This window comes from Schistocerca serialis, chromosome 2, assembly GCF_023864345.2.
Source record: "Schistocerca serialis cubense isolate TAMUIC-IGC-003099 chromosome 2, iqSchSeri2.2, whole genome shotgun sequence".
NCBI classification, from domain to species: Eukaryota; Metazoa; Arthropoda; class Insecta; order Orthoptera; family Acrididae; genus Schistocerca; species Schistocerca serialis.
In genome coordinates this window covers 405,311,184-405,326,356 of record NC_064639.1, presented here as the reverse complement: position 1 = coordinate 405,326,356, position 15,173 = coordinate 405,311,184, and the positions used below count along the sequence as shown (strand labels likewise).

The 15,173-nt window shown below is 36.9% G+C and overlaps 1 protein-coding gene across 2 annotated transcripts in view; it reads right to left on the bottom strand.

The window, feature by feature from the left end:
- Positions 1-4,195: 4,195 nt before the first annotated feature.
- LOC126457241 (serine/threonine-protein kinase mTOR) overlaps positions 4,196-15,173 on the bottom strand; it is a 263,986-nt gene continuing 253,008 nt past the window's right edge. For both annotated transcript variants that reach the window (XM_050093384.1, XM_050093385.1), the window contains 3 exons: positions 9,786-10,071; positions 7,570-7,750; positions 4,196-4,639 (listed from right to left, as the gene is read on the bottom strand). In XM_050093384.1, the coding sequence (XP_049949341.1) occupies positions 4,624-4,639; positions 7,570-7,750; positions 9,786-10,071 (483 nt within the window). In that variant the 3' untranslated portion in view covers positions 4,196-4,623. The remainder of the gene's footprint in view (positions 4,640-7,569; positions 7,751-9,785; positions 10,072-15,173) is intronic.

Here is a 15,173-nt window from a genome sequence, read left to right as displayed (position 1 = left end):
GGTACTTCCATAATACTGTTAATTCCTCTTGGAACTATATAGTGACATACTATAACAGCTTGAGTGTACTTTAAGCCTCTCTTGAGACAACTGGATCTACTGGGTCTCTTCTTCTCTCCTGTGGCTCCTTCCACTGACTTTTGACATAATTTGAAAGTAGGTTCTGTAAGGGAAATGAAAACATGTATCTCCTCTTTGCCAGCTCATGTTTGACAGCTTCAAATTGGCTGATTCTGAATTCTTTATCAAGGATATCTGGAAAGTACTGAGTTTCTTGTCATAGACTGGAAGTTTACCCACTTCCTCTCTGATGTGCTTTTTCTATTTTTTTTCTGCTGTCTATATTATGAAGTTGCCTCTATTACTTGTAAAAATCAATTATTATTCACATGCACTATATTTAGGTATAGTACCATCTAAATCAGTTCAGCCATTATGAGTGAAAAGGAAGTTTGAAATAATAATTAAAATAATCTACTCTTCTTGGTTCAAATAGCCCCTCATCGATAATCTGGCTCGTTGAAAATAATAATGCCTAGACAGTATTGTTAGGTTATTAAGTTTGACAGTTTGGACACTGTATGATTAAATTTCATCATCATTCCTTTTATTTTCTTCATCTCACATTTCAGTATAATTTTGATCTCTGTTCTGGTACTGTCCATTCATTTGAATCTGACAACTTCATGAGGTCTTCTCCATAACTGCTTCTCACACCAGCTTCATAACAGCAACTACTAGTGCCATAACAGACCAACTACAACCAACTTGAAGAAGAACAGAGACAAAAGAAGCCACACTTCAGCCATCTTATAATGCATCGATAATTTACAGCAAAAGAATTTCATAAACAATAACATATTATATGAAGTTCTAGAATGGCATTCATAATTTCAAATTAAATTTGAAGTATGAAAAAATAATAAAATTTTCTGAAAATAAATCATACATAAATTTCATGTTTTGTATCTGTTTACGAAAAATATAAGACTAAGTTGTGTTACCAGAAATACAGTAAACACAAAGTTATGATTTTGATTCCGTTGGGTCGTGTCATCAGTTTAATGGGATTATCGTATTCTACAATTCAAGACAAAAATAGGCACACTGACCAGTTTCATTATACTCAGCACACTTATGTATCAAACAGGATGTGACCACAGCTTAGGCTTTCTGGTGAAAAACTGATGCTCTCTGGTACAGCCCTCTGCAGCTCTATGCCACTCATAGGTACACTACGTTATGCACTCTATATTTATTCATGTAATTTGCTTTTGGTGTTGAAAAATCTGAGATCCTAGGGCTTTCTATGAGGTCTAGTTATTTGCACACAGCAGGAAACAAGTGTAAGAAACATCCCCATTGGCCAAACTGGCTGCAGTGCCACAACAATGTAGCCAGATGAGACAATGTAGCTCTGGGTGTGTGTGAGGACGCATGTGCGCGATTGCATGCAAGTGTGTGTGTGTGTGTGTGTGTGTGTGTGTGTGTGTGTTCGTCAACTAGTTCTGAGGAAGAACACTGTCTGAAAGTTTAGCAGTTATTTCAGTCTGGTTTGTGTTTCTAGCAACTGCTCGACACCTCAGTTATACGGTGTGTGGTTAGCTTTACTCAGTCCATTATCAATGCATATCACACAGAATCAGCACTGGCCAAAGTATAGCTAGAATATACAACTTGCAACATGATATATTCAAGGCTCACTGAGCAGCTGTCAGTTTTGAATATTTTCACAGTCTCATGGCTGTAATTCAAAACTGCCAATACACATTTGTCTTTTTTCTACAAATATGTGAACATTTTGCATAAATACTGTCTTCAAGTTGGCAGTGCCCTATTCACACTGTTACCACCATTCAGGTACCATCTGTTGAATATGCAGTTGCACTCTCCAGCCTATCAAGTTAGCTGTATTTATATTAAAAGGCATCTGTGGTTATAGAGTAGAAATTCTTGTCCAGAGTTCCTCCCACTCAGTGGTGAAGGAGTTAAATGCTTCATTGCATGAAAAATGGAAGAAAATTCCCTTTAAAACTGTTCACCACTGTTCAAAAAGTAAGGTAACTTTTCAAATCACGCGGGCAATGTACATTCAATTATCGATTTTTTTTATTTACTTTTTGTTATGTTGGTACACACTTCCCTACATATGTTCACAGTTTCAAGTGTTCAGCATACTTCATTTGTTTTTGACAGATAGGAAGGTTAGACGTGTGTTAGTGTGCTTGGCCATTTTCAATTATTATAAAAAATGGAGCAAAGAATTTGTATCAAATTTTGTGTGAAAAATGGAATGTTAACAGTGGCATACAGTGAGTCTGCTCTAAGTAAAAAAATGTTTACAAGTGGTAAAAGCTCTGAGAAGATGCCAGTGACAAACCTCACTCTGGACACCCCAGCACAACAACAACGGATGATAACGTTGAAACTGTGAAGAAATCTGTTTTGGAAAATCGTCAAATTATGGTAAGATAAGTTGCCGAGGATGTTGGCATATCGGTCAGCTCGTGTACTGCAATTCTTTCAGATGTTTTGGGCATGAGACATATGTCAGCAAAGTTTGTTCCAAGACTTCTCAATTCTGATTCTGAAGAACCATCGTATGAGCATCAATCAGGAGCTCTAGAATGACATCAGTGATGATCCTGGTTTGTTCATAAGGGTCATAACTGGTGGTGAAACATGGGTTTATGGTTATGATGTCAAAATCAAAGCCCAACCTTCCCAATGGAAGCATCCTGGAGAGCCAAGACCAAAATAAAGCACACCAAGTTTGATCAAATGTCAAAGTTTTGCTCACTGTTTTTTTCAATCACCATGGCGTGGTGCATCACGAATTTCTGCCTCAAGGTTGTATGGTCAATGAAGAGTATTACCTTGATGTTACATGCCGTCTGCGAGAAGCAATATACAAAAATGCCTGGAATTGTGGAAAAACAGGAATTGTGGAAAAACAATTCATGGCTTTTGCATCACAACAATGCACCTGTCCATTCACTGTTTCTTGTGCAAGATTTTTTGGCCAAAAACAACATGACAATCATGCCTCAGCCACCATATTCCCTGGATTTGGCCCCCCTGCAACTTTTTCTTGTTTCCAAAACTGAAAAGACCTATGAAAGGACGAAGATTTTCAATGATTGAGGAAATAAAAACTGCATCACTGGAAGTACTCAAGGCTGTACCAAAAAGTGCTTATGAGAAGTGCTTCGAGGATTGGAAGAAGTGTTGGCACAAGTGTATATTATCTGAGGGGGATTACTTTGAAGGGAACAACATGAATAATGGTGAATAAATAAATATTTTTCCATTAATATATATAGTCACCTTACTGTTTGAACACACCTCCAATGTATCCATCCTGCAATTAATCACAGAAATTTAAGAGACTAAATTTGGTCTGATATTGTACAAATTAAGGTTTTTTACTTGTAATGATAACTATTTGCAAATAAAACTTGGTATACAGAAAAACAAGCAGATGTTTCTGATTACCATAAACAGGCAACAGGGACCAATCACTCCTTACATGATTTAAACATCATTACTAAGTAGATAGCCTGACAGATAACAAAAGTGCAAAACATAGTACAGTTTTCCGGGCACCAGATAACACAGATTTGCCTCTCCAATTAGCCTCACTGTAGGTACGAACCACTCTATTTGGCCAGGTCATCCTGTTATAACAGAAATCTATGTTTTAACAGAGAATATAATAGAGGGAAACATTCCACAGAGAATGTCGTATACACAAGAAGGAATGGCCTACTTCAAGTTGCTTATAAGGATGTACAGAAATGGGTCACAGATAAGCTATTCATTTCATAAAGAAGAGCACATTATCCCTCTCTCCAAGTACCTCCATTCACTCATGATATTCTACTTCAACAGTCGCAGATGACAGCAATGTAATGACATGATTCATCACAGGCTGTGCCTGACAAACCTATTAGGTCAACCACACAATAGTATTAATTACTGAAAGCAAGTTTCACTCTGAATGCTACCTTTACAGCAATTCATAGTGTTTAGTTGCTTCTTTGGACTGTATTGTGATGGACCTTAATGTAAAAAAGGCCCACACATTATAACTTACAATTCATAAATATCTGCAATTTCTTTTTGCAGTCATCAGTAAGTAGACAAAAATAAGCAATAAAGTAAATGTGCATCACATCTGTCTGTCATGATAAGATTTTTCAAAAGATTTGTTCTTTTATTAATTTGAGATGAATGTTTAAACCTTGAAGGAGCACTTAATCTACAAAAAATAAAGTTTTGAGCTCTGTTTTACAGTTCACTTGATCCACAAAAAAACATTATTACAGCATTCAACAAAATATATCTGAATATAATTTACATAACAATGGAATGAAAGTTCTTACACTCAGTACTTCATACAGTCTCAAAAATGTCTGGCAGTCTGAAGAATATATTACATGCATAATTATATACAATCACATATACATATAAATTTACAGTAGCTATGATTTTAATTTTCCAGTTACACATCACACAGACTATTACACTTTTCTTGTAAACATATGATCATAATCTGCTGACTAGCTTTAAGTGTTCTTAAATCAAATGACTTCACTGTAGAGAGACTGCAGTGACTAGCAGTTACCAGAAAGGGCACCTGGAATAAAAGAAGCACTGTAAAAATATTACCAACAAAAATAGTATTATTTTTTTAATAAAGCAGGAGAGAACCCGTAAATCATGGTCAAAACTAGTGATATCAGTCCCCCCTCCCACCTCACACTGCTCATATGAATAGGAAGTGGCTCCACACACTTATCATTTTCAACAACATTGAGGTTTACATTGTCATATCTTGCGAATAAACCATTTCATAGACCTGCTTAAAGAAATCCTGGTAAAGACCACACGCACAACATTTTGACATTCTCCTTGCACTCTATACATGAATGGAATGTGGAATAAGCCTTAATAAGTAGTACAATAGGAAGTTCCGAGAACTGAGGCAGGGCAGCAGTGGAAAAATTGCAGATCCCCCTCCAGAATAATAATAATAATAATAATAATAAGGCAAGGTGCTTTTTGGGACTACTATGGGGTGATGTTAACAGATTATTCTTGTAAGGGTAAACTACCACAGGAGCCTACTTATGAAATATCGTAATGAGGTTATGGGAGGCTGTCTGGATGACGCATTGTGGAAAACTGTCCAAGGGGGTATTTTTGCTCCAGGTCATTCTGCACAGGATGTAGTCACACATGCTGCTTCTTTGAGCTATCAGTTTTTGCCTCCCCCCCCCCCCCCCCTTCCTTCCCACCCACATTCCCCTGACATGGTACCAGTGACTTCTTTCTCTTTCCTTGGATGAACAAACAATTGCTTAGCAGATACTTCCCAAATGACGATGAGATGATTTTCAAGGTGGATCATTTCCTAAACAGCTGAGTTGCAGAGTTTTATATTGAAGTTCTCCACCATGTCATTCATTGTTGGGAGAAATGTGTTAAATTGAAGGACAAATATGCAGAGGGCTAACACTATCATCAAGTTTCATGGTTGCAGCTTCATGTTTTCAAGGTGATAATGAAAACTTTATGACTACCCCTTGTATTCAATAAAATCGTCAGATGGAAAAAAACATTGGATTTATAGCTGACATAATGATCAGCAATTGTCCACTGTTCGTAGTAGCCACTTCTAAGTTGTGAACAAAATTATATAATGGAGCAATCCATATCAATTACCATTCACATGAGATACGTAAACTTTTAACACAGTTTCACAAAATCTATAACAAAAGCCCTTGAGAAATACAGCTTTGCTTCAACCTGAATTAGTATAGGAGAACTTATACGCAAATGCTTACAACTTCCATTAGACTTCATCACAATAGTGAGAAATTAAGAATTTGAAAAGGGGTTGGGCAAAAAGATCTAATGCAGCAAATTACTATCAGGGGCCTCAGAGCAGATTCTTAACCTGGGACAAGAATGAGGGAATGTGTTGTTAAGGGAGCATATCCTAACATCCACTTTTGGGAATAACACTGTACTTCTTGTTCTAAGAGGAGGAAAAATTCAGCAGTTAACAGGAAAAAAAAATTAATAAACAAAGTTTGAAAGCTGGTCTTAAAACCCATTGCAATAATACTTAAATAATGTATTAACAACACATCAAACAGAAAATTCTACAAATTAACAATGAAGTTATTAATGAATTTTTGTATTTTGGACAGTTGAAGGCAACATTTGGAGTGGCAATAACAGACACAAATGAAAGATTAAAAGTTGACTGCACAGCACTGCTCTGCTTTTATTAAACCAAACTGTCCTATTATGTTTGTATTCTCTGACATAATTATGACAATCTTTCCTTTGTAAAATGATAATTTCCTCTTGCTCACTGTTTATTGTACATTTGCTGGAGGCATTCATTTGCAATGATACTATAAATATATCCATTTCTTTCGATTCAACACTGTTCAATATTTCTCTCCTTTCCTCCCCCCCCCCCTCCCCCCTCTTGTTAAACCAATCCTACTCACCATTCATTGGTAAGACTAAGTATTTACCATCACATGACATTTTAAATTCCAGCCTCTCCTAAACAGTGAGTTGAAACTTTCCTTTTCATAATATTGTTACATTCCATTACGAAAATCCATTGTTTGATTGTAAGTTCTTTTCTAGTGTTTATAATTTCCCTTCTTCATTCAGAATATTATGCTTATCTTTTATTGAATCTTGTTTAGTGCAGTTTTCTGGTATAACTGATGTAATATTATATATATTACCTGCCATTTGGTAAAGAATACTTCTCGTGTTGTATTTTTACTTATTGCAGATTTGATTCCTTTTGTAAATCACTTTAATCACACATATAACAATGCATTGTCATACATATGAATATAATGAGTGTGGAAGTTTTTTTAGCCATTTATGATAAACATTGTAATTTGTACACTTAGCTATTCTTTTTTGGCAATTAGGTAATGATATGCGCAGTACTCTTTCATGGCAAAGTTCAGGCAGTGGTACATATGAGATAATGTTACAGGCAGTCCATGAAAGACAAGACAAACAACAGAGATATATGATATGATGTGATGACATTACATATCAATGACATCTTGTAAGTCTTATCAACTAGATTTCCCCCTTTAAATTCTCAATTACCAAAGGGAACACACAACAACTATGGCCAATAACTAATAAACATCTTCAGAATATAGAAAATTGTTTTATGTTATTTCAAATGGTTCAAATGGCTCTGAGCACTATGGGACTTAACATCTGAGGTCATCAGTCCCCTAGAACTTAGAAGTACTTAAACCTAACTAACCTAAGGACATCACACACATCCATGCCCGAGGCAGGATTCGAACCTGCGACCGTAGCAGTCGCACAGTTCCAGACTGAAGCGCCTAGAACTGCTCGGCCATGGCTGGCTTTTATGTTATTCCTGTAGCTCTGTTATACTATGATAAGGTAATACAGAAAAAGAAGGTGCTGTAAATCTTACTTCGCAAAGTGTTCTTTTTCTGTTTTTATAGTATAGCTCAATGTTTTAATATGCAAAACACTCACCAGCCAATATAACATTGACACAGATTTTCATTAGAAGTGGCTTGTTGTATCAAGAGATCCACTTGCTTTTGAACTGTCAGATCTTTCTCATGGGAAAAGTCACAGCCAGTTAACTTCTCTCGAACACGTGTTATTATTGCTAAAGCCTTCTTGTTCAGTGCTTCTGGTTGGTTGTTGTCTCCTATATTGCAGAAAAGAAGCATTACTTCACTGTTTAACAATGAATGTACCTATATAATCTATTTTCTGTACAAAAGACATTTAACATTGCATTATAATAAATTTATGGTTAGCAAATATGTTTGGACAGTGTTGTCAAAATGGCCACCATGGATTGGTGAGCATATATTTTTCTGTTATTTCCTTTACTGTTTCTGCATAAATATGTGGTGTCATTTGATGTTTTTTTATTATTATTATTATTTTCTGGTCTCTCTTACTATTGCTTATAGTATCATTGCCCTCAAGTAATCAATGATGCTAAGATAGTTTTCTGAGTAAATAAAGTTTGAGAAAAAGTTGGAAGAAGGAATATTTCTGCCATATAGAGCACACAGCTGGAGTGGAAAAAGAGACAGAGAGAACAATGATGTGTCAAATGTAGCATAATGAAGAAGTGTCTTCTTGAATATGAAAGAAGTTGAAGTATGCATTACAGTCAGGCTAGTGTAAATTGTTTCTACTGCCACTTCACATACCACTTCTCAAAATATGGAAAGCAAGGATCTTGTGCAGTAGAAGACATTTGTTTCACAGCACTGCAATGACAAAGTGCTCATAGCTCTTGAGGCATGCATTTTAGAACCCGAGTTTACTAGAGTTTTTTTTTTTGCTCTTAATGATTGTTCCTGTCATATCCCTGAATATTGACCACTCCTTCTGGGACACCACTTATCTAGCAACAATACTTCACTTCCTTTTGTCAGGACTGTCTGCAACTTCTGAATGTGATGGACACAGCAGCATGATGGTCAAGTTTATGATGTGAGACAGCAGGAACATTACTGTCTGCTGGTCATCTATCATTTTTTCTCTCACTGTACTCTATGCAGCTTGTTAAGCTGAAAATACTTTGATTACTTTCTTTTAGGACCAACTCTGTCTATGGAGAACATGGTCTGTAGCAAAAATGTGGTTGCAGCAGTGAAGAACATAATGCATTCTTCATTTCACAGTCGCCACAAGTTGAGAAAAGCAAACACCAAGTTAGTGGCCAATGAATGTGTTGTGACTGTGTTGAACTGTTTTGTCATTTCAACTGGATGAAAACGTTCATCTTCTGAAAGTTCCTGGCAGTTTAAAACTGTGTGCTGACCAGATTTAACTCAGAACTTGGTCTTTTCACTGGCAATGCTCTTACTGACAACTTTAATGGTGGGGACTGGTCAAGAGTCTCGCTAGTATAGCTATTGGTCACAGCATTACCCATAAACAGTGTGGTTTCAGTTTTGAGTCCCACACTGGCAAACAGTTTTAATCTGCCATAAAGGTTCAAAACAACACACAATATTCTACATCTTCTGAGTCTACATAACAGTCACTGATTAAAACTGTTGGAAAAGTTGTGAGAAACACCTCGCTGCACATTATGATAACTTCTTGTTTAAGTGACACTAAATTCATTAGCAATACCAGCGCATGCCACACTTCTAAGGAACTTGCAGTGCCTCAGCATCATGATGTCACAAAATTTTCTCTGTGCCAACCAGTTTATTTTTTTCTATATTTGATTTTACAAGAGGTGTGAACACATTTAATTTGTTTACCTGCTGAGCTGACATGTGTAACTGTGTTACATTTTTACATACTCTACTTCCCATCCTTTTCTAAAGTATTGACATGAAACTCAACATATCTTTAACTACTGTAACTTAGGAAACTAATTTTGATAAATTTGGCCATGTCTGCTATGCATTGCGAGTTACCTTACTGCCTATCTCTCCACACAGTTTTTTCTTTCTATTATATTTCTTTCTAGAATTAGTTACCATTACTTTTTTGCCCCTCTGTCAAAGTTATTATACTGTAAATTATGTTAGGTTTATCATGGGTGTAACACAAGCTTGGGACTTAAAAAAATCAAGGAAAAACTGGCTATCCCTTTTCTGATTTTTACTCTCAATATAGTTTCTTTTCGATTACAAACAGATGTCAAATTGTAAAATTAAAAAAAGAATCATAATATATGGAAAGATCGTCGAATTCTCTGCACATACCTATATTTTCCATGCTGCCAGGCACACCCTTCTTAGCAGCAGTAGCACTTAGACTGCCACCCGCATCCAGTATATCACCATGTTCTTGTGATGAAGATGAAACAGACAAATCAGTTTGGGCTTTTGAGCGTTTTGCTTTGGGTGTGGCATTATCAATGAGTCTCCAGTTCAGCAGTGGATCATACACAAATGCTTCTAGAACTGCCATTAGACTGTCCTTGTTGCGATGAAGCACAGACATAACGGACTCACATGTGCGGCGATATGTCCCTTCTATTCCTGTAACCTACAAGCAAACAATTAATGTTGTTTTAACTGCAAGTCATATTATCTTATGTGGCAGTGTTATTATCCGCATGCAATTGCTGAGCATACAATAAAGTAAATAAAATAAAGTTGTGAGCAAAGTAAACAATTGAGAAAACTAGTTTTTATTTTCAAAAAAAGAAAACAAATAAGGAAAGAAAGCACTCATTGAGAAGAAAATGAAAATATGTTGACTGACATTAACTTCCTTTAAAGTGCAGAAGTTTTTCTTGAATCTAAATTTTCTTCTGGGATATACTAAGTATGTTAATTTGAGACTTTCACATTCTTTCATTATCATGAGTGTCTATTATGTACGTTGTGTATTTTTCTTCTACATATTTTGCTCTGTTCCCTTCGCAGTTTTCATGCTCTTTGCATGTGTCACAGGATAAACCAGAAATGTTTTACAGAACAGCAAATGACAAACTGAAAATATGGTCAAGTACAGGAAGGAAGTTAGATCATAATTAAATAATCCCTCCTAATGCATTACAAATGGAGCACCAACTCAGTTACACAAAGTGAACGAAGGAACTGCCCCTGGTCCAGCCAAAGAAATCTTCCCACTATTTACTGTTGTAATTTTGGGAAACTATGGAAAACATAAATCAGGATGGCTGGATAGAGATTTGAATTCTACTCCAACCAAACGCACTGCAGCACATTCATAATTCTGAGTATACATATAACTGTATTTTATATTCCGGGTTGGATTACATGATTTCCATTTGCATTAAGAGTCTTTTCATTTTCTGTCAACAGATCCTCCTTTGTACAGATTTGGTTCACTGTTGAACACAAAAGCACACCTCCAAAATGAAATTTTCATTCGACAGTAGAGTATGCACTGATATGAAACTTCCTGGCAGATTTAAATTTTAAAATTGTGTGCTGAACTGAGATTTTACTCCCGAGTTCAAGTCTCAGCCCGGTATACAGTTTTAATCCGCCAGGAAGTGTAATCAAAGCACATGTTGCGAATACTGTGGTATGTTGATAGATGTTATGAATTCTGTGGTATGTTGATAGGCATTGGGAATTCTGTGGTATGTTGATAGATGTTGGGAATTCTGTGCTGCGCTTTCTGATTGTTTTATATCCGTCCTAAGTGAGCTTAAAATACTTAGACAGAACTTAGGTTTGTGAGCTTTAACTGCAACATGATACATTCAGCATCCTATTTGCTTCTCCGTTATGCAGGAGTGAGAAAATTTTGGTCTTCAAATGATTTGCATTCAGAAAATTATCATCATAGTAAAATCAACAGACAATGTCAGCTTTTCTCCCACTTCTTCGAGTTCTTGCTTTGTGGAGCTGGCTACTTTTGTTTGTGTAAATAAACTGTGCCATTCCATCAACATGTTGCTCATTTGCGAGGATGTTATGTAGACTGAAGCAAGAGTACTTGCCTAGGGAAATCAATTCTTCTATAATACCCATTTGCTGTTTTTTCCAAGAAGACTCACACAGAACCTCTGGTTTTGCTGAACAAATCCAACAACAGATTTAAGATAGAAATCCTTTGTTAGCTGATGATGCTTCCACAGTAGCAAATAAATTCTGAGTTCAAACATAATGACGTATCTAAGAAAGAATGATGTCCCTCATGACAGCCAGCATGGATTCTGAAAACATCGATTATCCGAAACCATACTCACACTTTTCTCACAACGTACTGAAAGCTTTGGACTGAGGCAGTCAGGTAGATTTCTGAAAAGCTTACTGTCAAAAGTATGATCATGTGGGGTATCAAGCAAAATTTACGACTAGATAGAGGACTTTTTGGTAGGGAGGATACAGCATGTTGTCTTGGATGGAGAGTCATTGTCAGATGTAGAAGTAACCTTGGGTGTGCTGCAGCGAACTCTGTTAGAACCCTTGTTGTTCATGTTGTATATTAATAGTAACCACAAACTTTTTGCAGATGATGTAGTTACCTATAATGAATTACGGTCTGAAAGAAGCTGCATAAATATTCAGTCAGCTTTTGATAAGATTTCTAAGTGGTGCAAAGATTGACAACTTGCTTTAAATGTTCAGAAATGTAAAATGGTGCACTTCATAAAAAGAAAAGAAAAAAATTCTTATAACTATACTATCAATGGGTCACCACTGGACTGGGCCAACTCGTACAAATACCTGGGCATAACACTTTGTAGGTATATGAAATGTAATGATACACAGGCTCACTGAAAAGTGAAGTAGGTGGTAGATGTGGTAGACTTTGGTTTATTGATAGAATACTGGAGAAATGCAGTCAGTCTACAAAGGAGATTGCTTACAAAACACTTGTGCCACCCATTATAGAATGTTGCTCATGGGACACGTACCAAATAGGACTAGCAGGGGATTATTGAATGTATACACAGAAGGGCAACACGAATGGTCGCAGGTATGTTCAACTTTTGGGAGAAAAGTCTCAGAGATTATGAAGACATCGAACTGGCAGGTTCTTGAAAAAGTTTCAAGAACTGGCTTTAAATTATGACTCTAGGCATACGAGGGGGTACCAAAAAAAACCTGGAATAACATTGCCATGTGGTGTGCTTGTATAGTACGCATTTCTGCCGCTAGACACACACAGCGCAACTCACTGCCAGTTCAGTGCCATGTCCTTTGTTGGCCTCGCTTGTTCTGTTCATCTGCAGTGATTGTTTTTGATAGTACTATTTCATTCTAGTTTTGTTTTTCATTATAGCAAGTTTAAGTGAACAGCATTCAGCTGAGAAATTCTGTTTTCTATTGTGCTGGTACTGCGAATGGCTGAAAGAAAGGGGAAACTACAGTTGTAATTTTTCCCGTGCGCATGCAGCTTTACTGTATGGTTAAATGATGATGGCGTCCTCTTGGGTAAAATATTCCGGAGGTAAAATAGTCCCCCATTCGGATCTCCGGGCGGGGGCTACTCAAGAGGGCGTCATTATCAGGAGAAAGAAAACTGGCATTCTACGAATTGGTGTGTGGAATGTCAGATCCCTTAATCGGGCAGGTAGATTAGAAAATTTAAAAAGGGAAATGGATAGGTTAAAGTTAGATATAGTGGGAATTAGTGAAGTTCGGTGGCGGGAGGAACAAGACTTCTGGTCAGGTGACTACAGGGTTATAAACACAAAATCAAATAGGGGTAATGCAGGAGTAGGTTTAATAATGAATAGGAATATAGGAATGTGGGTAAGCTACTACAAACAGCATAGTGAACGCATTATTGTGGCCAAGATAGATACGAAGCCCACGCCTTTTACAGTAGTACAAGTTTATATGCCAACTAGCTCTGCAGATGACGAAGAAATTGATGAAATGTATGATGAGATAAAAGAAATTATTCAGGTAGTGAAGGGAGACGAAAATTTAATAGTCATGGGTGACTGTAATTCGAGAGTAGGAAAGGGGAGAGAAGGAAACATAGTGGGTGAATACGGATTGGGGGTGAGAAATGAAAGAGGAAGCCGTCTGGTAGAATTTTGCACAGAGCATAACTTAATCATAGCTAACACTTGGTTCAAGAACCATAAAAGAAGGTTGTATACATGGAAGAAGCCTGGAGATACTGACAGGTTTCAGATAGATTATATAATGGTAAGACAGAGATTTAGGAACCAGGTTTTAAATTGTAAAACATTTCCAGGGGCAGATGTGAACTCTGACCACAATCTATTGGTTATGAACTGTAGATTAAAACTGAAGAAACTGCAAAAAGTTGGGAATTTAAGGCGATAGGACCTGGATAAACTGACTAAACCAGAGGTTGTACAGAGTTTCAGGGAGAGCATAAGGGAACAATTGACAGGAATGGGGGAAAGAAATACAGTAGAAGAGGAATGGGTAGCTCTGAGAGATGAAGTAGTAAAGGCAACAGAGGATCAGGTAGATAAAAAGATGAGGGCTAGTAGAAATTTATGGGTAACAGAAGAAATATTGAATTTAATTGACGAAAGGAGAAAATATAAAAACGCAGTAAATGAAGCAGGCAAATAGGAATACAAACGTCTCAAAAATGAGATCGACAGGAAGTGCAAAATGGCTAAGCAGGGATGGCTAGAGGACAAATGTAAGGATGTAGAGGCTTAACTCACGAGGGGTAAGACAGATCTGCCTACAGGAAAATTAAAGAGACCTATGGAGAAAAGAGAGCCACTTGTATGAATATCAAGAGCTCAGATGGAAACCCAGTTCTAAGCAAAGAAAGGAAAGCAGAAATGTGGAAGGAGTATATAGAGGGTCTATACACGGGCGATGTACTTGAGGACAATATTATGGAAATGGAAGAGGATGTAGATGAAGATGAAATGGGAGATACAATACTGCCTCTACCATCTGATGAGCAAGATGTATGAGACAGGAGAAATACCCTCAGACTTCAAGAAGAATATAATAATTCCCATCCCAAAGAAAGCAGGTGTTGACAGATGTGAAAATTACCGAACTATCAGTTTAATAAGTCACAGCTGCAAAATACTAACGTGAAATTCTTTACAGACGAATGGAAAAACTGGTAGAAGCTGACCTCAGGGAAGATCAGTTTGGATTACATAGAAATGTTGGAACACGTGAGGCAATACTGACCCTACGACTAATCTTAGAAAATAGATTAAGGAAAGGCAAACCTACGTTTCTAGCATTTGTAGACTTAGAGAAAGCTTTTGACAATGTTGACTGGAACACTCTCTTTCAAATTCTAAAGGTGGCAGGGGTAAGATACAGGGAGTGAAAGGATATTTACAATTTGTACAGAAACCAAATGGCAGTTATAAGAGTCGAGGGGCATGAAAGGGAAGCAGCGGTTGGGAAGGGAGTGAGACAGGGTTGTAGCCTGTCGCCGATATTATTCAATCTGTATATTGAGCAAGCAGTAAAGAAAACAAAAGAAAAATTCGGAGTACGTATTAAAATCCATGGAGAAGAAATAAAAACTTTGAGGTTCGCCAATGACATTGTAATTCTGTCAGAGACAGCAAAGGACTTGGAAGAGCAGTTGAACGGAATGGACAGTGTCTTGAAAGGTGGATATAAGATGAACATCAACAAAAGCAAAACTAGGATAATGGAATGTAGTCAAATTAAGTCAGGTGATGCTGAGGG